Source organism: Pleurodeles waltl, chromosome 10 (genome assembly GCF_031143425.1).
Source record: "Pleurodeles waltl isolate 20211129_DDA chromosome 10, aPleWal1.hap1.20221129, whole genome shotgun sequence".
In the NCBI taxonomy this organism is placed as follows: Eukaryota; Metazoa; Chordata; class Amphibia; order Caudata; family Salamandridae; genus Pleurodeles; species Pleurodeles waltl.
This window is the reverse complement of record NC_090449.1, coordinates 666,419,651-666,444,588: the sequence shown is the minus strand read 5'-3', so window position 1 is coordinate 666,444,588 and position 24,938 is coordinate 666,419,651. Positions and strand designations below refer to the sequence as shown.

At 41.8% G+C, this 24,938-nt stretch overlaps 1 protein-coding gene across 2 annotated transcripts in view; it reads left to right on the top strand.

The window, feature by feature from the left end:
• The window catches only part of NCAPG2 (non-SMC condensin II complex subunit G2), a 269,347-nt gene that overhangs the window by 44,851 nt on the left and 199,558 nt on the right, over positions 1 to 24,938 (top strand). For both annotated transcript variants that reach the window (XM_069211162.1, XM_069211164.1), the window contains 5 exons: positions 6,139 to 6,233; positions 10,204 to 10,273; positions 10,953 to 11,039; positions 16,092 to 16,184; positions 23,422 to 23,547. In XM_069211162.1, the coding sequence (XP_069067263.1) occupies positions 6,139 to 6,233; positions 10,204 to 10,273; positions 10,953 to 11,039; positions 16,092 to 16,184; positions 23,422 to 23,547 (471 nt within the window). The remainder of the gene's footprint in view (positions 1 to 6,138; positions 6,234 to 10,203; positions 10,274 to 10,952; positions 11,040 to 16,091; positions 16,185 to 23,421; positions 23,548 to 24,938) is intronic.

Sequence of the window (24,938 nt, the reverse complement as noted above, 5' to 3'; positions counted from 1 at the left end):
GATTCTCCTCACCCGCTTGTCCATCCATACATTGCCACTTCAGCAGCTGGTTAATGGCAGCAATCTCTGGTACCATGAGAGGTGACGTGTATGTCCCTGTAGCAAGGGATAGTTTGTTCAGCTTATTCCTGCTAATGGCAGTATTCAGCTTTACACCCCGTTACAGTAGCAGCTGCTCTTTCAGTACTGCCTTACCATAGGTTCATTCCATGTCACTTGCTATACCTACAACGGTCTTTACGTATCCCATTTTGTAGGTACCTGTACTTGTTCAGTCAGAGCCCCTTACTAGCGATAGTTGTAGAAGCTTGTTTGGTGCCTTGTCTGGGAGGCAGCTGCAGCAGTTCATATCCTTATATATTTTTTTCTTTTTAACCATTTTTATTAATTTTTACATAATACATGCATCGTACAATTCGTCACATCAATTATCAGCAGTTGTGAATATGTCCTGGTTGGTAGAGGCTTTGGCCGTGTGGCTTGAGCCGATGGTTCGGGAATAACATTAATAAAGGAAACACAAAAAAAAGGAGGGTAACAAACTACAGATCACTGCCTGACATTCAGATAAGAGAAACAGTGGTGTGACATGATAGATATTAGCTATGGGCGTGTAATTCAGAAATGATATCACCAGCAGTCTAGGTGGTACAGTTCCCTTTGGTAAGTTCTATAAACCCTCCGTCATGAATAACGTCTGTGTCCAAAAGCCAGTATAGAGGGAGGCAGGAGGGAGGTGTGCATGGGGGAGGGGGGGGGGGGAGTCTGTGTTACTGGTGACGACAGGCCTCGGGTTAGGCAGTTCTCAGCATGGCAAGTGGAAGTTTTAAGGTCATTGCAAACCAATGCTGTATGGTTGGATGGATTGGTTTGTTGTTTCCAGTGCATTGCTATAGAACGTTTGCCCATGGGACAATCCAGGTCAGTGAATCCAGTGGTGGCTTTGAGATTAGTGCTTTTTATATAGACCCAACAGGGCACCCTCCATGGTGTGTATGTCAGTAGGCCCCGTTATTTCAGAGAGAACGTCGGTGATCTCCTTTCATCTAGTGGCTTCTATAGGCCAAACCCAGAACATGTGGACCATGTTGGCGCTTCGCACTCGCCATCTGGGACAGTGGGGGGTGGAACCGTACATCTTATGTAAGTTGACAGGAGTGTGAGGTACGCTCTGTGCAATGTATTTTGCTGGATGTACTGGAATTTGGAATTATGGGAAATATGGGAATTACTGCACCAGTTTTAAAGGATTTTGTCCTCGGCTGTAAAATCATGCCCTAGGTCTCCTTCCCAGCATTGCAGAGTGGCTAATAAGGGATTGCGGGGTTAGATGCCAATGCTTTTGCTGGCACATGACCAGTCGGCGGCCACTGCCCATAATGTGAAGACTATGTCCAATTGGGTGATGTCCTGGCTCCGTGTCTGTGGCCTAGGTCAGCAACTAGTGTCCCATATGCTAGTAAGTGTCCCACCGGAAAGTTACGTTCTTCCTGTAGTTGAGCAAATGGCATCAGTGTGCCATCATGATAAAGATCCCCGACGGTCTTAACTCACGCTACAGCCCATGGTCTAACACTTTCCCGACCAAAGTGTGTACAAAAGCCTAAATAGTGTCTAGGCGTATTTCTGGTGAGTATGGAGTGAGGTCTGCCATAAGGCACAAGCTCCACTTGTAAATGTTGTATGTCATGCGCATCAAGAAGTTAGCCCCTGGGAGCAGGGTGGTGCCTATGATTTCTTTTGCCCTAGACACCGGCATGGGGCCTATTGCCTCTGTCTGCCGCTGTGCTAACAATCATGCCGGCCATTGCAGCTGCGCTGCCAGGTGATAATGTTCAAAATTGGTCACCCCCCTCCACCCCCTTAATCCTGTAATTGTTGGAATTTGTGTAGCACTACTCACCTCCTGCCTTTATTTGAGAGGGAGCTACCTAGGGCTTGAAAGGTGGTTCTCGGGATATGAACTGGGAGATTGTGAAAAAAATACAATAACCGAGGCGAGGCAGCAGTTCATATCTTGTCAGAAGCAGCTACCACGGTACATTCATTGTCATTTTATTGGAAGCAGCTAACTCGCCACTGATTGTATCACTGTTCACTCTGTGGTCCAAACTGATAGAAAGGTTTATTTGAATGCTTATTAAAAAACACAGCTTATTTCCTTTCCCCTTATGGGTAAGAATTGTAATTTTTTTCAATGTAAATATATGTTGCGACTCATACTGCATATATAAACCTGCCTTCAATACATCTTTATGGACCCTCCTAACTCCACACCAGAGAACTCCAACTATTACTCTTTAAACATCACCATTTCTTGGTAGCAAATCTATCCAAAGCATGCTCTGTGAAATCCTTGCCCACTACTGCTGCCCTGCTGTATTTTCATGTTCAATCTGTGACTCACGGCCACTCCCCATGCACGTGTCCCGTGCCAATCTCTTGCTCCTCAGTTCTACACCCTACCACCTAAACTCTTTTTCCAGTTGTGCTGCTCGTCATACAGTCATGCTGAATTTCTGCTAATTTCCCTACGCGGTGTTTGTATTTCAATGTCTCTTGCTCTATTTTTACCTACCCCGCACTCTCGCGCAGTCCTCCATGACTACCTACTGTGTTTTTGTGCACCGTCCCCTTTCCTTTCCCTTCTCCCTATGATTATCTCCCTTCTGCAGTTCACTTTCCATGCCTGCCCTCACCCATCTTAACCTCCTTTTCATTGTACTTTTACTGTCCAGCAGCTTACTAACTACATTTGAGCTATACAAAATATCATGGAAATATCAATGGGAACTTTAGTACCTAGACATCTGATTCAAATGATTTAATCCCCCACTTTTTTTTGGGGAGTGTGCCATTTAGTTACTCCTATAGGAACATGTCATATGAGTTCGCTATAACATTTTGACCATTTTTAGTTTCTATGTATCTGCTAATTGTATAGGGAATTCTGCAAAATCCTATGGTGTGCTCAATAAGAGGGGTGGGCAGAAGGCAACAGTTTTCCATCTGTTCTTTATTAGAAATGCATGCACTGAATAGTTTCCTTTTACCAAGCTGGGAAATCTCTGTATATTTTCTACCTACATGTACTAAAACCCATTTAATGCAGAGGCCTCCTCATTTAAGGCATATGGTATAGGTAATCACCTCCTTGCCGTAAACCATTTTTTCTATTCACTTTATCCTATTAGAATGTTTCATTGAGTTGAGTAATTTTAACACAAAAATATCACATTATTCAGCATTCTTTTAAGTTGAAGTCCAAGAATAATTTTCTGAATCTTATTCTTATTGGAAGCTCTTTACGCGTCAGCAGCATTCACAGTCTTTAGAATTTCTGCCTCTCTCAAGGTCTCTGCTTCTGGTTGTAGTCTAGGAAACTTTGCATCTGTTAGGGGTTTACTAAACAAATTATAGTTGAAAGCATTAGACTATCAGCCTGACGAAAAAATATAATTGTTTAAGAATTGAAGATAATGTGTGCAACAGAAAATGTTTCCAAGATTTCTGTAAAAGAGTGACAGTCTGTTTCTTCCCAGAACCTATTGCAAAGGACTGTGAAACGTGTAATGGGTTCACAGCAGAACTCCTTAAAGACGGATCAAGGTTTGTTTTTCTTCCAAATAAATCAAATTATTAATCTTAAGAAAAGTAAACCGTCCGAGAGACATCTGCTCCTGACGACCTCTGAAGAGAGGAAAAGTCAGGAGATCTTCTGTGTTCAGCAGAGAAAAATTAAAACTTCAACTTGTCTTCACTGAGGCTTCCATTTTCGCCTCCAAAAAGCCCTTCTTGGCAACAGCCTCTTACTTGCTAAGAAAGGGCTCTCAAAACATCCCAGTCCTATTTTAAATGTTCACATATGCTCACTCCTCCATGACTCCATCATCCGTGATGGCAAATAGATCTTCGTAAATTAAAGTATGTTTCCTCCATAGAGAACACCGCTGTCAATTACACTGTCAGTAGCCCCCACCGCATCTCGCTGGTCTGTTCACCCATGTTTTTCAGCCTGTTGCCAACTGAGTGCCTGATTTAGAATTTAGCCAATGGGTTACTCCATCATAAACATGACGGGTGTCTCATCTGCCTTATTCCAAGTGGCACGGCATATAGTGCACTTCTAATAATGCGGAGGGGATGTCCGTTACATTTGTGATAGAGTAATGCACTGTCTAAACTCTAAGTCAAGACCTGGGTTTACAGAGGCAGAAAACAGTGTGACATGTATTCAGATGTAAGTGCCTTTGATACGTCGCACATCTGTAGTCCTTTGAAGGACCTCAGCCTTTTCGACATTGCAAGACCCATCATTTAATGCAGACAATGCTTATATGGTGGTTGTGTTGAAAATTCTACACCTTTGAGGCACTTGAGACACCGAAACGTCCTGTAGAGGATCAGACATTACAATGTATGTCTACAGAGTTTTTCACTGTGCAAGTTCCCACTACTTTTTATGCGGATATAACTTCCGTCATCGCATTAATTCAATACTGTAAACATTGAATGAGGCCAGTCCAGTAATATTTGGGTGTGCATTGCATGTATGTAGAGAGAGACTTGCCATGAGGTGTTGAACTTCGTATATTAAGGCATCAATTCAAAGATCAATTAAAAAACAAAATCTATAGGAGCTAACTGTTTGGGGCCCCCTCACATGTCACTGTGCACAGATGCCTTGCTTTTGAAGGTCCTCTCTGCCAACACAGTGAGGTGGGCTTGTTATTGACAAATAACACCCTTAATAGGATCTGTGTATCGCAGCTGAATGATGCCAATCTAGTGTTTGTGAGTCACAATGTGGTCCATTTGGTAATGCACATTTGTGCCTAATATACCATTACTGAATATTCGATGGTTAAAGCCGCTCCTATTCTTTTCATTGTACGAAACTTCCATTAATGCCCTGTGGTAATTTCAACTAAAAATACTGGTAAGATATAGTATACTGGTTTGAAAGTCTATTCAGCTTTCTCTTGATTAAGATGGCCACTACATGGCAGAGCTCATTAAAGTGTGCTAAAGAGACAGCCCAGTGCTCTAAGATGGCCACTATGTCATATGTTTGCATATTATTGTGCAAACTAAATCTTGACTGGCTGTCTCAGTATTACACTGCCTGCAGGCAGGCGCGGGTCACCTGAATGGTGATGACCATGCAGTGAAGCACATTGGTATTTCAGTGCCCACAGTGATCTGCTTCACAAGATAGTGATAACAAATTCAATGCCCTGTGCAGCAGGTGAAGCAGCAGCCATGTCAGATATCACATGCACATTCTCGGGAGAACGTAAAATAAAGATGCGGTGACGCGAGCCTCGTTGTGATAGTGGCTGGCTCGTTATAGCCAGTTTTTTCATGATTCACCACTTGCAATGCAAATGACGTTAAATCTTTATTAGGCAACATGAGATAAACCCAAGTGCAACTAAGAGAGCTCAACTGAACTCCTTGGAACCTTGACGGGACAAAACGTGCAAAGTTCCAGATTTGTAGGATTCCAAATTTCATAGCTTTTGTAGCATGCATTTTAATTAATATACAGTGCGCCATAAGACCATGAGGGCTATTTTAAAACACCAGTAACACATGTTACCAGTTTATCTTACTCAAGTTACCCACTTGTTGATCTTTCTGTCATGCGAGTGTTGTGCTACACCCATGGATAAACAGCAAAATATTTTATGAAGTTACCTGAGTGCTAAATATAGATAAAAAATAGTTTAGATAATTTTCTTTCCCCGAGGGTACACAGCATTGCATATACATCTTGAATTCTGTTTGTAGTGTGCACATGTTGGAATGATTTCAAGAAGAAATGCAGAATTTATGTAAACACCACAGTCGGACCTCAATGTGCTTGTATGTACTTCAATTGTTAAAGATGTGTAAATAGGACAATATAGGTGTTCATTTTTAGACATATTAAATTGCTTTTGACTGAGACGGGGGATCGCTGATTTGTGGTGTACTTCTAGTAGTTGTGAAGTAAAACTCCTAATCTTTGAACATTAACATACAGGTAGTTTGCAGAATTTAGTAGATATGAAGAAAAATGTTAATCGTTCACAAGTGTGATTTATAATTGGTTTTGTTAATGTAATGTAATATGTTCTGTGATTTCATTACCAGGGAAGAAGATTTTTGAGTTTTCTGTTCAGCTGGAATGTTGGCTTCATAAATTTAATCCACGGGACTGTGAAAAACCAGCTGCAATGTTTTCCAAAGTATGTATGCAAAGTGTTTAGCTACTTAAACCAGAGTCCTCTCTTGGACGTGTAGAGAATCCATGTGCAAAAATGATTGTAAAGAGTGAGTCGTTTTTGTGCATATATTCAATGGCAGATTCTTATCTATGAAACAGGGGTGTGGAATTCCTGTCTCCTAAAAGCCAGGGCACGTTGTTTGTGGTGAAGTCCAAGACATCCTTTTTGACCATTGAACACCCAGGACTTTCTTTCCGGCAGGCAGCCCAAGCCCAGGAGCTGACAGTTTACAGTGCAACAGGGTAGTTAATACAAAGAGTAATCCTCAGCTGCTAAAGTAGGATGTGCATCCGAGCATACTTTATCTTACAGATTGCATATATGATTGATAAATGCAAAGCGTTTACTGTTAAGGCTATAAGTATATTGCATTGTTGACTGATTCCAAAATAAAAACATGCAGGTGTTTGGGAAATCTAACAATTTATGTATTTTTTCTAATTCTTCCAGGTGCTTCCTTATTAATTAAATTGTATTATTATTGTAACAGTGGACATCAATTGGTGCCATGCAGAAACAGTCAAAACCAAGTTTATGGTGCATCTAGAAATCAGTTAAAAGCCCCACACATCCAAGAATTTTTAAAAAAAAGGAGCATTTACCTAGAACAACAAGCCCATGTACGTATTTCCACCGCCGGTGCTGATCCAGCATGTATCTATTGAGCCGCCTAGGAGTCATTAGCACTCTCCCACTGTGCCAGGTAGGTGCACAGTGGCTCACAGAAGTCCTTTGGATGAGCCCTTTGGGTGCAAGTCCACAAAGTATACCTGAGTCTGGTCCCCCAAAGAGATCATATCCTGGATCCACTCATCAGACTTGTGGCCCCTCCTCTGCATCCAGGTTATAGCCACTCACCTTTTGACCAGCAGCAGTGCCATGGTGACAAAGCACTGCATTGCTTTGATAAATCCATTGTTTCCAAATGCTTCTTGATAATATGCATGTACACAAAATGTTTGTGAACATGGAGTAATCCCCAATTGTTTTATCAACACGGAAAATCATTTTCCCTGTGAAGAAACCCTGTTTCCTACAAATCTCACGAAGTGTGTAAGTGTTCCTATGACATTCTCACCCTGAAAAGAGTCACTCCGTCTGTTGAGTAGAATACATCCCTGTTCAGTTTCATGGCGGAAAAGATTGAGAGAAGCTTTTGCCTGAACATCTTGGAATCGTTAATAAAAAATGTTGGCTGCGTTCTGCTGTATGCACATACATGCAAGGTACTGTAGGCACACATGTTATGTTGGCCACCATTGTGCCGTAACATGCAAGTAAACATAGTCCAACTTTTTCTTTTCTTTTCGTTTTTTAAATTTTTTGCTGATTCTATGCCACAGAGGCAAAGAAAACGTTTTGCTGATTCTAAACTGTATTGGCAAGTTGTCTGAAAAGGCGAGACCAAGTACCTGTGTCAATATATGTTGTTTTTAGTATCAGTTTGGCGACATGCCATAGCTCAGCGGTTTACAAAATCTCTGAATGTGTGCTTGATGAAGAAAAAGCAATCTAGATAGTGTGTTGCAGTTCCATATTCACATATGAACTGCATATTCTCCCTGAGTAATAGGCTCACTCCTGTGCACTGTGAGCATGGCAGGAGCCAACAGTTAAAACATAACAGGAGCAGAAGATAAGAGAAGGCGTCTGGCCAGACACTGCTTGAATTATAATGGCTAAGACCTGGCGGTTGGTTGGCTTTAGGGCCCATGTACACAATCTCATTGAACAGCAGATGCTTTTTGCTGGTTTCTAGAACGTTTGTGGGTTTGGAGGGTTTGGAATAGTTTTCCTTCTGTATTCCTGCACTTCAGGAGAGAAGTTCCTGCAGGCATGGGGGGCTTACCTGTGCATTATCTGAACCCTTTTGAGGGTCAGCAAGACGTTTCTTGCTCAGCTTTTGAGTCAGCCTTCAAGCCTTTCAGGCCCAGAGTATTGGATAATGCTTGATACAATTCTCGCTATACAGAAAGTGTTTGAAGATGCACAATCAGCCATAGTGCTCTAGACGACAAGGTCTATAATAGGACAGTCAGTTGATGGCAACACTGTGCTCTGCCATGGAAAAGAATGTAAGCTTTTAGTGAAAAGTAGCACAACTAATTGTATATAAGGAATATAGCAAATAAAAAGTTATTGCTTATTTAGTTGTTAAATTTATTTATCTACATGTTGCAAATGTGAAATTGCTAGGCCATTCCTAACAAAGAAAGAACAAATGGAGTTAAGTCAAAATGTTTACAAGGTCACTTCCTGCAGCTTTAAAGCTTATCTTAGAGGTGAAATTGTGAGCTTCCATTTCAAATCTGTGCAAATGTGCGAAACGTTTGGTAGGTCAATTTCAAATGTATACAGTGTCAAATTCCGCATTTAATTTACAAGCCTCTTTCAGTTTTTTTAAAATAATTGCAGCAATATCGCTTGTTGCATGTACATGTTATTAAAGGGAATGGTAATTATACTGTAGATGCAATCTCTAAATTATCTTCTTGAGGCCAAATTTTAGGCACATTGTCTGGCTCACCAGATTTTCAACTATTGCAATTTTATCACAAAATCGACCGTTTGATATCACTAAAACTGTAGTTCAGTGGCTTTTTTTCTCTATCATTTTGCTACGATCATGAGGCACTCTTTGGATATTTAAGCATCTAGAGCATGGGTACTCACAAACTTTTTCTCGGGGGCCAAAATTGCAGTATGGTTTGCGGCCGAGGGCCGCACTGAATTGACAGCGTGGGTGGGGGCGGGGCTTATAGGGGGCACAACCACCCCGCCCCCTTTTTCAAAACATTGCTAAACAATGCTGCATTTTGAATCCAGGTATAACTACAAACCTACCCCAGTAACACACACAGTGCACACACAAAGCACCATCTGCACACAGCGCCATCTGCTCTCACCCCTACCCCAGTAACACACACAGCGCGCACACACACAGCGCCATCTGCTCTCACCCCTACCCCAGTAACACACACAGAGCCATCTGCTCTCACCCCTACCCCAGTAACACACACAGCGCCATCTGCACACAGCGCCATCTGCTCTCACCCCTACCCCAGTAACACACACAGCGCCATACACACACAGCGCCATCTGCACACAGCGCCATCTGCTCTCACCCCTACCCCAGTAACACACACAGCGCCGTCTGCACACAGCGCCATCTGCTCTCACCCCTACCCCAGTAACACACACACAGCGCACACACACTGCGCCATCTGCTCTCACTCCTACCCCAGTAACACACACACTACATTAAAAACAAATAAATAACCAAAGAGCCTTACCTGCCTTAATAAAGCACTGTAAAGATGCCACAAATGTACAACGGCACAGCAGGCGGGCGGGCGGCAGACGTGGAGACGGTGACAGGAAGCAGACAAAAAAGCCCCGTAAAAGTTAGCTGCAAGCGCTAACTTTTAAGGGGCTTTGGCTTCCCACCACTAGCCAGGATCGTCATGGAAACGCCATAACTAATGGCCGCCGTAGGTAAACATAGAGGAGGGCCGCGGGAGCATGTGCGAAGTAGCCACTATTGCGCATGCTCCCGCGGACCTCTTCTATGTTTATGTACAGTGGCCATTATTATATGATGTTTCTCGGAGGTCCGCGGGCCGCCAAGATAGGTCCGTGGGGCCGCTGGCGGCCCGCGGGCCGTACTTTCAGTAACGTCGATCTAGAGCAATTTGTAAAGAACATAAGATATTTAGTGCTGCAAAGCCAAACAAGTTTCAAAATTGGTTCTGTATAAATAAGTATATTGTGCCATTTTTTCAAAATATTATTTCTGCTGCCCTTTTTCAGTATTTACATAAGCATGGTGCACTAGGGTGACTGCAGTGTTCATCGGTTGATCTCACCCCAGTCTCATAAAGATTTCCTGGATGCTGCAGAAGGTACTGATTTTATAGTTTTATTTTTACAGATCTTTGATGGGAAACATTGCAGAAATGTATTTCAGGGCGTGGAAAAAGGCTTCGGGTGATATCTTGAAGGTATTGTCTTTACATCATACCATTCCATAGTTCTGATTTTACCTTTAAATATTGTTTATTTGAAACACAACTGATCTTGAGACATCTGTAAATCGGTAGACTTTTCTTTTGAAAGATTTCTTATCTGCAGCAGAATTGCAAAGTGGTTTACAAGATCAACTCCGGATTTGTGGAATAATCAACAGCATTTTTGTTCATATTTTTAAATATTTTCTACATTAAAAGTGGAGAAATTCAAGCTTTTACTTTTAATTAACTTAAGGACTGAAGTTAACTTATTCCTAATTTGTAACTGTTACCCATATTTTGTGGGATACACAGTTGTTTATGCCTAATTTAAGTATTTACGCCATCAACTAGATATGAATTTCAGGTGCCTAGTTCATGCTGCAACATCAGTCTCGCTTCTTCGTTGTGAATGCAGAAATAAATTTCCTCTTTGCCATTTTCTTTACTCCTTCTAATACTAAGGCAAAGCTTGTCTCCAACTTCAACAACTTGTTTTAACCACGGAAAGCATTTATGAGATCTAGATATTCACCTGTCCTACCGGAGCTCAGTATGTGAACATCATAAATCTTAATGTTGCACTTAAGGTGTAACTAAATATAATGTACTTAGTAAAGTAAATTGTTAATTTTTTAAATTATTATACACTCACATGAGTTTACTGTTTCAGACTATTGAAAAAAACTGCATACAGGACTTCATGTTTCATGGAGTTAACCTTCCGCGAAGCTCTCCAGTACATCCCAAAGTGCGAGAGGTAACTACTGTCAGTTTAGGCTATCTTTTTCACATTTTGCATACTAGAGATTATAGAAATACAATGGAGCGTTTGTGCCGGCTAAATGTTTCAATGCAGATTTTATAATAGAGAAGTCATTCCTGTTCTAGACAATAAATTACACGTGAGCAACCATTCCTGCTTTAAAAAATTGTGATTAAAGATTTTGCAGGAAATCCTTACATTGATTTCCTTAACCCCTCTGTAGCCTATCCAGCTCTAGCTTGTTATCAAATGCAACACTTAGGTAGATATGTCATATCAGCACTGAGAGGTGCACAATGCCTCCATCTCTTACAATTCTTTATAAAACACACCGATTACCATGTAAAACTTTCAGTCATGAAATGCATACCTACAAAGAGCACTTCATTCTTTAAAAATCAACAAGATTACTTTATAGTCCAGTTTCTTTTACATCCTTTACAACATACAGTTGAAAGGAGCAAAAGAGAAAGTACTAGCTACTGACCATTCCTTTCTCACTTTCATGATGTCTTTTATTTCTACAACTGGAAAAACATGTATCTTGCAGCTAGCCAAGCCGAGCTTTCAGGCCACTCCTCCCAAAAAACTCTGATTTCGAGTTTGCAGACAATAAATGAACCATGAGGAGGGAAGGGACTCCCTTGTCCAGTCAGTTTTAATTACTTTTAAATCTTGTTTCTGCAAACTGTCCTCTAAACCAGAGTTCAAGGACGATTTACTGACTAACTTTTAAACTCTTTCAAGCTCAACCTGTACATTTTTCTAGTACTATTTTGTCAAACTACTTGTGGATTTACACCAAACCAAGAAAAGTAACTTTCTAAAGTAAATTTCAAAATTGTTGCCTAGTTTGGTGTAACTAAAGCCACTGTTTTTCCGTACTGGGGAGTAAAACTTTCTTTGGGAATCAATGTAGGAAAACAAGCATCACTGCCCTGGGGATTACAACCCCCTTCTCTGCCAGTGGTTTCATGGCAGTAGCACCTGCATAAAAAGGCTGGCGGAGAACGGGTGCAGGGGGCACCCTGCACTGCCCATGCATTTGGCATGGGCAGTGCAGGTGCCCCCCTAGCCAGCAGTGTCGCAATGCTGGGACACCCTGCAGGCTACAGCATTGCGGCCAGCTCGATTATGAGCCCGAGACAATGCTGCAGTCTGTTTCCTGCTAGGCCAGCAGGCGGAAACCTGAGTTTCCGCCTGCCACCCTAGCAGGAAGCTCTTAACTCCGGCGGAGAGGTCGCCGCATAGGCAGCGGCCACCTAGTCATGATTTTGGCAGATGGGCTTTACTATCCTCCAAACTCGAAATAGGGCCCTATATCTTAAATGTTCCAGTGACATCCAACACACCTAGGAAATTTATGTTGAGATGATAGAAGAGACAATTGGGGAAAAATTACTGAAGTTTTCCAGGTTTCTATTTTATTTGTAAACCAGAACAAATGTTGTTAGATTTGTCCGTCATTTGCTCCATAAACGGCAATTGATAAGTTGTTGCCACTAAAGTGTTACTGGTAGTAGCAGCCAATGTTTATTTCCTTAGATCGTGAAGACCATTCCAAAACAAACCTATCACCTCTAATCAATAGGTCATCTTCTAATGTTAGTTCACTTGTCTTCAGGCCAGTTCCCTAAAACATAATCTGCTACTTTTTTCGAATTAGTGTCCTGTTTCATGGATTCAAGGCATTCCATCTCATAAATATCCAATGCTACCATTTCTAGGACATTGTCGACTACAATTACCATTCACCCACCCACTTTAATTTCTGCGACTGAGCCATAAATAAGTAACCTTGATGCTGCTTTTACTCCTAGAGTTGGTCATAATAGTAAAGGGTGTTGGAAGTGTCATGACAGAAGTGGCAACCCTTAATGTCTTGCTCCTTGCCAGCTGTCTTCTCTGACTAGGCTGCAGAGTTTCTTGTAAAGACCCGGCTCTGGGAGGCAGTGACAGAAAGCAATTACCAATGATTGATTGTACCTTGCTAAAACACTTGCCTCTAGCCAGGCAGTACTGAGTAGGTTAGTAAGGGTAAAGAAGAGGCACTATGTGGGAACTATCCTCTTGCCACTCATCTCCCATTGCAACACAGAGGGGAAAGGTCACGTATGGTCAAAAAGATGTGTGTTGGGCTCTACATAGTTCAGATATCGTGAGAAGGAGGGAACTTCTTCAGGGCTTACATGGTGGCAGAATGCTACAGTGGGTGAAACTGGTTTGATTCTTTACCAGAGAGGTCTTAGGGCTGAACGTAGATTGCGCTGAGAAACCAGATCAGTATAAAACGTTAATACTGATCGCTGGGGATGTAACAAGAAAAAGGAAGCCAAAATGCCTTTCGTTGTGCGGGTAACCTCCACTTTGTGTAGGGCATCATTTATATTGCTTGTGATCTCGAGTGCTTCTGAAACACACAACAAAAGCGAAGGGTTGTGTTTGTGGAGTAACTGTGCACCTTTTATCAAGACGGTTTGCTGACCCATCTCTCAGGGCTAGTTAAAACGTCCTGTGCCTGTATACTGTGAATTGGCTGTCACCTGTGGGATGCTTCCACATAACCTGTTATGGGAGTAGTAGGCTGCCTTCCATTATAGCTCGCTAGACATTCTGCTAGAATGGGGTAGCCCCACTTTGTACATCTGCTATGGGAATAACAAAACGTGGAGCAACTCCTATTGGATTGAAATGTAACATATTGAAAATGTCATGACTTCATTTCTGGGCAATCCAGAATGCCCAAAATTAACTAGTTTGCACCAGAGCACCTTTACAAACAGCGAACCATGATTGTTCGGTTGGAGGGAGGAAAGGTGCGGGAAGGGGGGTATTTAGGACACGCAAACACTCATCTTATTGCACCATGAAGCAGGATGCATTTCCCACCCATCAAGAAGAGTGTTTTTCCACCATGCCAGCCCAAATAACATTGTGACACAGCGTGCTGAACTGTTTGCCATCAGCTCTAGGGTCTGACAGTGTTGTCTTCTTAGCAAACCTTTGAAATTTTATAACAGACAGTAAAGTTAGATGTGGTAGAGGAAGATGGAAGAAAGTCTTGTGAAAGGTAGACCTCATATGGGCACCCGCCTTGAAACACCACTATACAAGAAAAAAGACTAGGTGGTACAGCAAACTATGGATTCATTACACCCAAATATAAGATCCACGGATAACTATCTTGTCTTCAGAAGACTACTCAAGAGTTGGCCCTTTTCTGCATAACCACGATATCCAAATAGCAATGGACTGCATATGCCTGTGTTGGTAAACATTTATAATCTGATATTGTGTGTGTGTGTGTGTATGTATATGTGTGTGTGTGTATGTATATATATATATATATATATATATATATATATATATATATATACATACACACACATCTCTAGGTATATGTATTTCTTTAAGAAATATGTATAATTACTATTTCTTAATAATAAAATATGTACGTACTCTTGAAGCCTGTTTAACAAATGTATATTTACTATCGGTTAAATGCGTGTCTGTATATACGTGTGTATGTGCATATATGTACATACAATTATGTATACAATGCATGTGTGTACGTCTGTATATAGATATGAATATTATTCTATGCATAACATGTTCATAGGTCATTGCATAGTTCCTAGATAAATTGTTAGATTAGACACTTATGAATCCCTCCTTTCATTTTAGCTATCACAATGAGCAAATGTTATCCTTAATATTTTACCACAAGCATTTCGCTATGGAACATTGAGGAAAGATTAAATAATGCTAGAAAAATACACATATTAACCTCAAATATTGCTTATCTTGAAACTCTGTGCTTATAAAACACCTTTAAATCTCAAAATATTATATCCATTATTAAATTCCTTACACATATATTCCCTTACTGTGTATTTACGGATCTATTTGCTTTTTACATTAGTCCTACTGCACAAGAGGGAAAAAAATATATATATAAAAAAATAATCAAATAAATCTTTTGTAAGCTTCTATCTCCCATCACCTTTTACCTCTATCATCTGTCCTTCATCCCCACTCTGACTCATCTCAAACCCATTTACTATGATCTCCAAAATAACCCTGCCTAAGCTCTTCCCTCTTCTCTTTCCCCAAACCTGTTTACAACTATGATCTCCCAAACATCCCTACTATATTCTCCCTCACTTGTCACCTTTGACTCATCCAAAACACCTTCTACTGCTGTGATATCCCTAACCCTTTTCTACAGTTTCCTCATCCATCTCTCCTTTACGCATCACAAGCCACATGCTATTACTATAAACTCCCAATTCATACTTCTGGTTTCCTCACTCTTCTATCGCTCCCTTATTCTATTCAAACCTACTAACAAACTCACATATCCTTCTGCTCAAATCAACTCCTACTTAAGCTAATACTATACTCATAATTCCTATACTAATCCACTACTAATCCGTTTGGGTTCCGGAGTAGCGTGCTACTCGCCGAAAAGTGATTAGATGCGCTATATAAATACAATTACAATATTTAATCTTCAAATTTCTTTTGAGACCCAAAAGAACAGATCACTTTCTTTGCATTTATTGATGGTGTAAGAGTTCTCTTCATAAAATGGTTTACTGGTGTGTGGGGTAAGAATCACCTTATGGTATATGCTTCAGTAGGAGCACTTCATAAGTAATGCCCTTATTTTCTTTCTTTACTCTCACATGTTTTCTGGTGTTGCCGAATGTGCTTATGCAACACTGGCATTGATGCTTTTACCTACACTGGATTTCAATTTTGAACCTGAGCTTTTGTAAATATAACATTATTAATCTACAGTACACTATTCTGTTAAATTTGATTGCGTGATGAAGCTATCATTTCTTTGTGTTGCCTACCTTGAATTGTATTTATAGTGTCTTTTGATGTTAAGTAAGGCTTACGATAAAACAGCTTTATAACAGTTCCATGTTGATCACAAATTGAGATAAATCCTTCATGTAGTCAGAAACAAAGCCAAGAGACACATCTTGAGATCCATCATCTTTTTTGGTTCACTAACAAATTTCTCTGTAATCATAGTTGCTGAGTTATTTCCATCAACAGAAGCTTCGCCAGGGAGTGGAGGAAATGTTATTTCGACTGTACCAACCTATCCTCTGGAGAGGATTGAAGGTATTTTTTTTTGTATGAATGTATTGCCCTCGTGCTCTTCTTTGTGCGCTTTGCACAGTTAGGTTTTCCTGTTATGTAGTAGTAGATTTTGCTGTTATGTTAGTACATATCTATTCAATGTTTGGCACAACATTTACTAGTGGGATTGATCATTGTGTATCATATTGTTTTAGGCTTGGCATTAGCCCGGATCTTTTGGTTTTAGTGGCTTTCAGCCAGCACTCTTCATCATTTAGTGTGTCTTGGTGTTGTTCACATTTTTCCACCAACTACAACATTGGGCCACTTCAGCCTTTAGCTAACTTCTCTGTCACTGACAGCATTTTTTTCACTTTCACCAGGAGCACATCTACACACAAAATAGTTCTTCTATGTTCTTGGGACTACAAAGGCAGTTTTCCCTTTTTGGGACCAAACATTTTTTTTGCTTTTAGTCACGTTGGTTTTTCTTTTCTGTTTTCTTAAAACCATTGTACAACGAAAGCTTTGATAAAAACTAAAAGATGGTTATCAACACCATGCCATTTTTTCCAAGTTTGGTTTTCAGACTAACCCTTTTCCAAACATAATGTGTCTCAGCCCATTTTATTTCTAATGTTTGAACTAATACATCATGGGACACCGGTTATTATTGGATCTTCACAAACCATTTGACTCTGCTGTAAAACAAGAGAAATGCCCTTAGATTTGATTTGTTCTGTTGAAATGTTTGAAGTACAGCTTTAAACATGAGCGGTCGATTGGATTGGAATAAACTCTTATTTATGCTGGGTCAGTTAGCTAAATTATGAGTTAACTCTTTGACTTTGGACTAAGAGCAGAACTCTGCTGCTCTCCTCATCTAGGATTCAATTCTAGAATCTAGCAGTGGGACGAAAGCCCATTGTTGCTTGGTTTTGCGACAAATTGGTAGACTGCCTTGCATTCATCCATACCCTATTCATCCCAAGAACCGCCAAAGTTTGAGTGCTTTAAACGTTGTTACGAGGCCTTGCTTCATGAAAGATATGAAGGACTGCGAATGCCCAACAGATGACTGTGTTACCTTGAAGACTTACTAGAAAGAACAAGTGCGGACACTCCACGTGTAATACTGGATTATATAGTCTACGAATATTCTGCAGTGCTCACCCTAGCCAGACCAACATCGCTCAGACATCATTGATAGTAAATAACATAGATCAATATCTCCAGATTTATGTTTGAGGCGCATGCTCTATTCAGGTTGCCATACTGTGAGCTACGAACTTGAAGCTTTATTGAATTTAGTACACAATACATGCCTTGTTTATTATTGTAGTCATTGCACTCACTGGATAATATAGTGTCCGTTTTTGTATGTTCACTGTACATCAGATTTGAATACCAGTTGTTAGGCTCACATTGTGGTGATCAATCTAAATTCTTTTCATTTGTTGAAGAGAAGGATTTAATTTTGGCTTATTAATGCCTCAATACCTATAGTGTAAGACTGTTCATATACTGTGTTAAACTATACATTGGTAAGAGCAGATGACTAGAATAATTTGCAAAACATTAAGGTCCAAAAGCAAACATGAAAGCAACTATAACCCACTATGTACTGACATTAATGGAAGTAATTATGGCTAATGGTAGCAACACTTATTTCTTGGAAAGCCACACATCAGAGGATTGGGCACAAAGGCAGAGGCTACAGCTAACTCTGTTGAAATGTGTGCAGAAACATGGGAATTGCTATTCATGATTAAAAGTAGCAAGTTACTAGCAGAAGCTTGAACGATGCAGGTGCATTAACTATTAATTTCATGGCACTAAATTTTTTGCTTTACATTCTTTATATGACTTCGCTACCTTGCAAGAAACTTTCAGGGTACCATAATTATTAGCTGTATTTTAATATATCGGCTATTCTGCTTCTCTTCTGCTGCATGTTTCACCTCAAGTCCCAAGCTATTTGTTAATGTTTCATTCTTCTTTCAAAACATTGCAATAAAATTAGTGCCAGATCAGTATGTTGCAAAGCACATCTCATGTATTCAGCTGCATTTATACAGATGGAAACACATGCACAGTTACTTACCATTCTCCACTGCCTATCATTCACCTGCAAGAGATTTGTGTAATTTGAAGGTTCCCCTCAGCCTACAGCTAGAAAAGCATGAGTCATCTCTGGTTAAGCCTAATCTGTGTAGTTGTACTAGGGTATAATTTGTCTGCTGTCATATCTTTAGTTGTATTAGTTTCAAGCTGGTTTTGGTCGATTTTTCAACCCCTCAGAGTACCAACACATAGTATACACAATGGTACAGTGCTGCAACTCTCGGACGATACCCCTGCCAGATGGTCTGGGCTCACCCCAAGTTGGCAGACGACTGAATTCAATTTGTACATATTTTCTATGAGCCCCTTGGGCCTTTTACACCAGTTTCGCCATTGCCACACAGTGGCTCATCCCAGTAGTCAATTCGGTAAGCGATGGGTGTCATGCCAGTGTCGTGCTAGGTCTCTGTCTCTTCGCCACCAGGTAACCCATGGGCACTAGGGATTGTGTGCTCTGAGGCCCCTCCAAATTATCCATGATGCCCAGAAGAGGAATTTTAGGATATAGTTGAGTTTGGCAGTCTATAGGGCTGCTCAGGGCTCTATTGATAAATAACCAATCGGTACGATTAATTGGGCATTCCCAGACCATGTGGTAGAAGGTGCCCAACAAGGCCCCACAGCGAGGCAAGCAGAGCTACTTGCTCGTCCCATCTGCCTCAGCCAGGATGGGGAATAGTAGAATTTGTCGAACTGAATGAGGCAAAAACACATTGAGATAGCCAACTGCGTGGATGCGATCTTTGCCTCAGTCCATTCTTCATCCTCTAGGGTGCCTAAGTTTGTCTCCCTATTCACCCTGAGCTCCAGTAGTGTTTTGGGTTTTTTAGTGATTCTTCTTTTGTTTAACAGCGAGATACCCCACTCTTAGCAAGGTTACCTAGCCGTAAGTGACATTCTATGGGATTTTACTTGGGGACTGCAGTTAGCCAGAGTCTCTTGTCTGGTGCGTGTCTCAGGTGTCGCTACCGATAGAATTGTGAAGAGTGGAAGTGGAACTCTGCAGCTGACTCGTGGTAGTATCAAATGGGGCTTCCCTTACAGACCTTTCGAAGGGTGAAAATGCCTATTAAGTCCCAGAAAGCGAACCCAGAGTTTTTCTGTTTCTGACAGCCGTGCACCCTGCCACAGCAATGTCGCTGCTGTGATTGTGGCGTGCCATTGAGGTGCTTTAGTGCAGTGTGCCAACGGAGAATGGGGAGACTTGTAACCAGTGGCAGGGAATGAAGAAGTGGACTTACTGAACAGAACATTGAAGTTTCCGTGAGGATGAATGAGGTTGAGCTCCAACCTCACAGCAGGGTAATCTGTGTCCACATAGAGCCAGTCTTTTATGGGGATCATCTAAGACGCCCATTAGTATAGTTCGACATTGGCCCAGCCCAATCCTGCCTCGTATGGCACCATTTTTCGAAGAAGACCCGGGGAGTTTTCCCCTGCCCAGAGGAACATGAATTGGGCCTGTAGCTCTGCAAAGAATCTGGGCTGCAGTTCATAGGTATAGTGTTGCGGAACACATAATGAACAAGGAGAAAGCACCCATTTTAAACAACACCCCCAGCCTGGCATGGAAAGCGGAAGAGATGGCTAGGTTTTTTTTTAAAGTAGTTTTTTGTCATTGGCAGCAGTGGCAGTATGTTTATATCCTAGTATCACTGTTGAGAGAGGGCTATTGTCATGTCTAGGTAACGAAATCTGTCGCCTGCCACCCAAAACCTTGTCTCCATTGGTGCCATCCTCCCAACTTGTTACATTAAGCCCAACTAGTGCCGCTGGTCGAAATTAATGTAACTTGTTGCAGTGTGCAGCTTTAGCAAAGCTGCCACATTGATGCTTTTAGAACTCCTGTACGTAACCAGGCTCACACGGATCCTGCTGCACGAGACAGGTTTCTGTCTTCCTGGAGAGTTGTGCCAATGAATCTCAGGAAGGAGATCAATGAGAGATTGCAGTCCAGGGGGTGTTGCCCTCCCTCCTGCAGGAGGTCACTTAAGTTTTATCCCCAAAAGGCAGGCTTCAAAGGTGAAGCAGCGTTTGAAGAGGAGATGTGGGGCACCAGGGTGGAGACCTGGCCCATTGTTGCGGTAGATAGGCTGGCTCTGGAGCAGAGAATGGAAACCAGTTGCCAAACCGGTTTTCCCAGGGCCGTGTAGCCCTGAGGTAGCCACTTCAGGGATGGCCTGGGAGGTCTGTTCAACGGGAGAGGGGTCTCACCATATTGGTAGTGGCAGATAGGTGCATTCTGGGTTAGCCAGATGCCACACTTAACAGGAAATGGTCACCAGGTGGGAAGGAATCAGGTAGCCCATTGTCTACCAGCCACATCCAGCCCTGAGGGCATTTTCTGAGCACAAGAGTGGCACCCCTGGCACCCAGACCTCAGATCTCGAATGACTCTGAAGGACCAAATAAGGAATACCTTGCTGCACTGAGGGACCAGCTAAGGGAAGCTGCACCGACAATGACTGCACCTGTTGTCTAGCGGAGAGAGGGACTGTGCATGCCGTGTTCTTCTCAAGGAGAATTTTTCTTCAGAGCCAAACAATTCCAGAAAGCTTCAAGGGCCAGCTGACTCTCCTCCTGTTCGCAGTACTGGGATACAACAGCTGAAGAAGCCTGCTGGGACAGTTAGGTAGATCAAAGTCTTCAAGCCTCTTCCACTGCCACTTTAAAGCACAGAGGATCAAGTCCCAAAGCACAGAGTTGCATCAGAGTTCGCTGAGCCAGAAAGTGCTGTTGGAGACTTTCTGGGACCCTGAGATGGGAAGTTATCAACGCAGGAGGGATTGGCCTGTGAGTGTGGCAATGGGTGACTAGCAGTCCAGTGATGAGTGGGCTTCTGCCAGGCCGAGAGAACTTTGTGGGGCGTCAAACCTGCAACCAGGGACCCCCTCAGCATTGTTGTGGACCGAGGATCCCCTGCAGGAAGACCCCTGTCAAATGCATTGCATCCATAGCATCCTTCATCCCTTGCATCAGGACGATTTCATAGGAGTCCATTGCAACACTGATAAAGTGCCTAGGAACTGTTGAAGTACTGCTTCTCCTGTGAAGATAACTGTTTTTGACCTTGCTGATCCCCTGACTAGTTCCCTGCCAGAGTTGGTAGCCCTGAGTAATTCTAACCAATCTCTTTGACACTTACCTAAGTTTTCCTGGAAAACGCTCCTACGTCTCCAATTCATTGACTTTGCCAAGGCTGGTTTGCGATTTAATTAAATTGCACTGATCTATTAATGCTACTCAGTGCCACAGATACCCAGGATTGAGCTTGAGGGTTCAGCAAATTAAACCCAAGGGTCCTAAAGGGGTTGGTAAGTATATTGCACAGTGATTGTTGTACTACCACACCATATAATACTCCCCACTTCCTCACATGCTGTCTTGGCAACAAGGCGAAGCTGGCACCCGAATCGCCACAACTTACAACTCCATGCATGGAAATTGAAAGGCGACACCTGAACAGTTTTGACTTGCATGCTGAAGCAATGAATGTGATTCTTGTGGCTACATGTCATTCTAGCATATCTGTTTCTTTGGGGCATTGGAGAATATGTAGCCAGGTGTGGGGACCGTCAATTGATCCACTACAGGCCAAGTTGTCCCCCAGGAAAACTTTGAAATGGGCACAATTAAAGGTTACATGTTGGATATTTTCAGTCTTCTCTGTTTGCCTAATGAGCCTTTGCTATTCAAGTATTCAGTTGTGATGATATTTCTCAAATGATTGATGTACATGTTCCCGCCAATGCCTTCCACTATACCTTAATGCAACCTCAGCTTGGTCCTTAAGTTTTAATGTGCATGCCATTCAAACCTATGCATAGCTGGTCTCAGGTTGCTCACCCTCAAGACTGTGTTTCTCATTGGGATTGCTTCTTCATACTGCATCTGTGAGCTGCAGGCCAGTACTTCACTGTACATCTACCTTCTTTGAGAAGTTGATGCAGAGGACTTGTTCTAATTTCTACCTAAAGTCTTACTGCCATGTGGTTCAGTACATCAAGATCTCTGCCATTTTGTTTCTACGAGATCCCTCTAAAAAGGTGGCGAGGTTTAACCAGTTAGAGCCAAAGAGAGTTTTCTGCTTGTAGCTAGAGTGTAGAAGAGAGTACCAAGTGGATGACCAGATTTTAGTGAGGGTTACTGGTGCTAACAAGAGGAAGGGTACATAAATAAACCATGTCCAGGTGAATCATCCTGTGCATAAAGCCATGCAATGCTCTGGCCACATAGGGACCACCTGGGATCCTACATGCTCATTTTACTAGAGGGAAGACTGCTCTGACAGCTTTGGTGAGGGGTGTTCCTTCACTAGATAGACATCTGCTGTGTAGCTAAGAGGGTGCAATGTTTATGTTCAACGATTATTTCTGCCTAAACAGTAAGGTCTGTGAAGCGGGCAGTTTTGCCTGCATGGTCCTGCATGACTTCTTAATGTAAGTCCACTATTCAGACCTCCACGTTTTTGGAGGAATTTCTTGGTTATCTGTTCAAAAGGTGAAGAATATGGAGTTAGAAGTATCCATCAGAAGGACAAGTTACTTATCTTTGATAAAAAATAAATAAATAAAAATCCAGTATCTACTCTAACTGCAGATTCTTCGTTGTCCTCCCTCCTCACTTTCTGTGGAGTGGACTTCTGTAACTGTATAAAAGGTCCCACTGTCATTTTCAGTTTGTCATGGTTGAGCTACAGCTGAGTGTGCTGAAGAGTCTAATTTAAACCTGCATTTGTGCAGAGGGTTGTGCCTAGACCCCCCTCCCTCTTTTGTCACTTTCAGAGGTGGTGTGAGACGCCCATAGAGCTACATCATGTACTGGTTTGTATTCTTATATGCATAGGAAACGGTGTTGCGGAAGGTATGTAACTTTTCCATCTTTTACTTGATGGCCCAGGCCCATCGTTTACCGGTTTCGTACATTCAAAATGGTCTCTTGCATACTCGATGTCTTTAACGTTTGATTACTAATGTTGCCTTTTCTTTTTGTTATGTTATAACTGCAATTATTTTGACAGCTATAGGTAGTTACTTCAAAACCTGAATGCGATGTGACAGAGATGCAGTGGTTTGCACATTCTTGTAGTATATATTTATGTTGAGTGCAGTCAACTTTTCCTATACTGAAATGGCTTGTATTTTGTTTCTGACAGGCAGCAAATTCTGAGGTTCGATCTAATGCCGCACTGCTCTTCATTGAAGCATTTCCCTTGAGAGATCCCCATATAAATAATGAGGACATGGACAATGAAATTCAGAAGCAGTTCGAACAGCTTTTTGTAAGCATGCAATTCCGTGCACTTACTGCTCATGATTGTTCTTGATCACATGTTTGTGAACTCTCAGCGTGCAAATTAATGTTTTTGCAGAAAAATAATATATTTTTTAAATTCACTTCTTGGGCAATTCCATTATTCAGGTCAGTGGTTTTCCAGTGTCTGTCTCCAGGGCAACTCTGGGACGGGTTAACCTGCACACAGGTTAACCCGTTCCGGTTTGATCATTGATAAAAGGACTTACTATTTCACCATCTGCAAACTATTTAAAGTAGCCTGATGCTGTTTTGGCATCATAAGCAACACCCAGACCATACTCATTGTCAGGCATATGGACGTGTTTCAGGTGTAGGCTACTCCTAAGAGACGGGTGTAGGATGCACTTACACCCTTTTAGTCTAGCTCTTCTGCTTACATATTTTATTTTCCATTGCTGTACTTCATAGGATTGAAGTCACCAGATGCCTAGCCTATAAACTCTTCTTCACCGTGCTGCACTTTAGTTTGAAGACCTAGTGCTCTCTTGTTTAGTCTGAAGCATTTTTAGAACCTCGGAATTTGACACTTCTTTTACAGATAACCCGATTTCTTTCCACACCATCTTGTTGCAGGAGAAAAGTCACTGTCTGTTTAGTACCGTAAAAAATGGTTGAATTGGAAACTCTGCAACAGTCCTGGCATCATGTATCTGTTTAGGCAATACAGACTCTATTCACAAAGATAATTTCCGTCCTAAACTTTAGCTTACAACTAAATTTACTTTATGAATTCCTGCAGGTGATAAACAATAAAGGGATTTCAGGGAGTTTTAAGCCCTTCTATTGGGGTGGCAATATCTGTTGTGAGTTTGGACATCTCTACAGTCATAGATCCCACTCAAGCAATGGGAATTTGGCTTTTCAAGGCATAGCTTGCCTTGAAAGTTTGAGAACACTCTCACGTTGAAGTTTGTTGGCATTCACAAACTATGAATCAACCCCTTCCCACCATAGAAGTGGTTGGAGCACAAGGACCTATTGTCCTGCTTCCCCTTCCAGAGTGGGAAGCAGGACAATAGGTGACCCCAGATTAGGTGGGGGTGCAGGACATGGTGTTTCTCAATGGAGAAAAAATTTTCCGTGGAGATCTCCTCCTTCCTCAAAACTTATTTTTGGACTTATCCTCTTGCTGTCCTGCCGTATTTATTTTGCTTGTGGGTCATTTGACTTAATTTTCAGATCACATTTTTGAATCTCCTTCGCACAACTAATGTCCTTTACAAGGTGTGAACACTATACTTTGCCATGTAGTACACGCACATAACTCTCGTTTTCTATCTCTCTCTCTTCCGCCTCTTCCCCTTTTGCTTTCTGTTTGGGAGGAGGTGTTTTGGGCAATACGTCCTCGTTATGGTG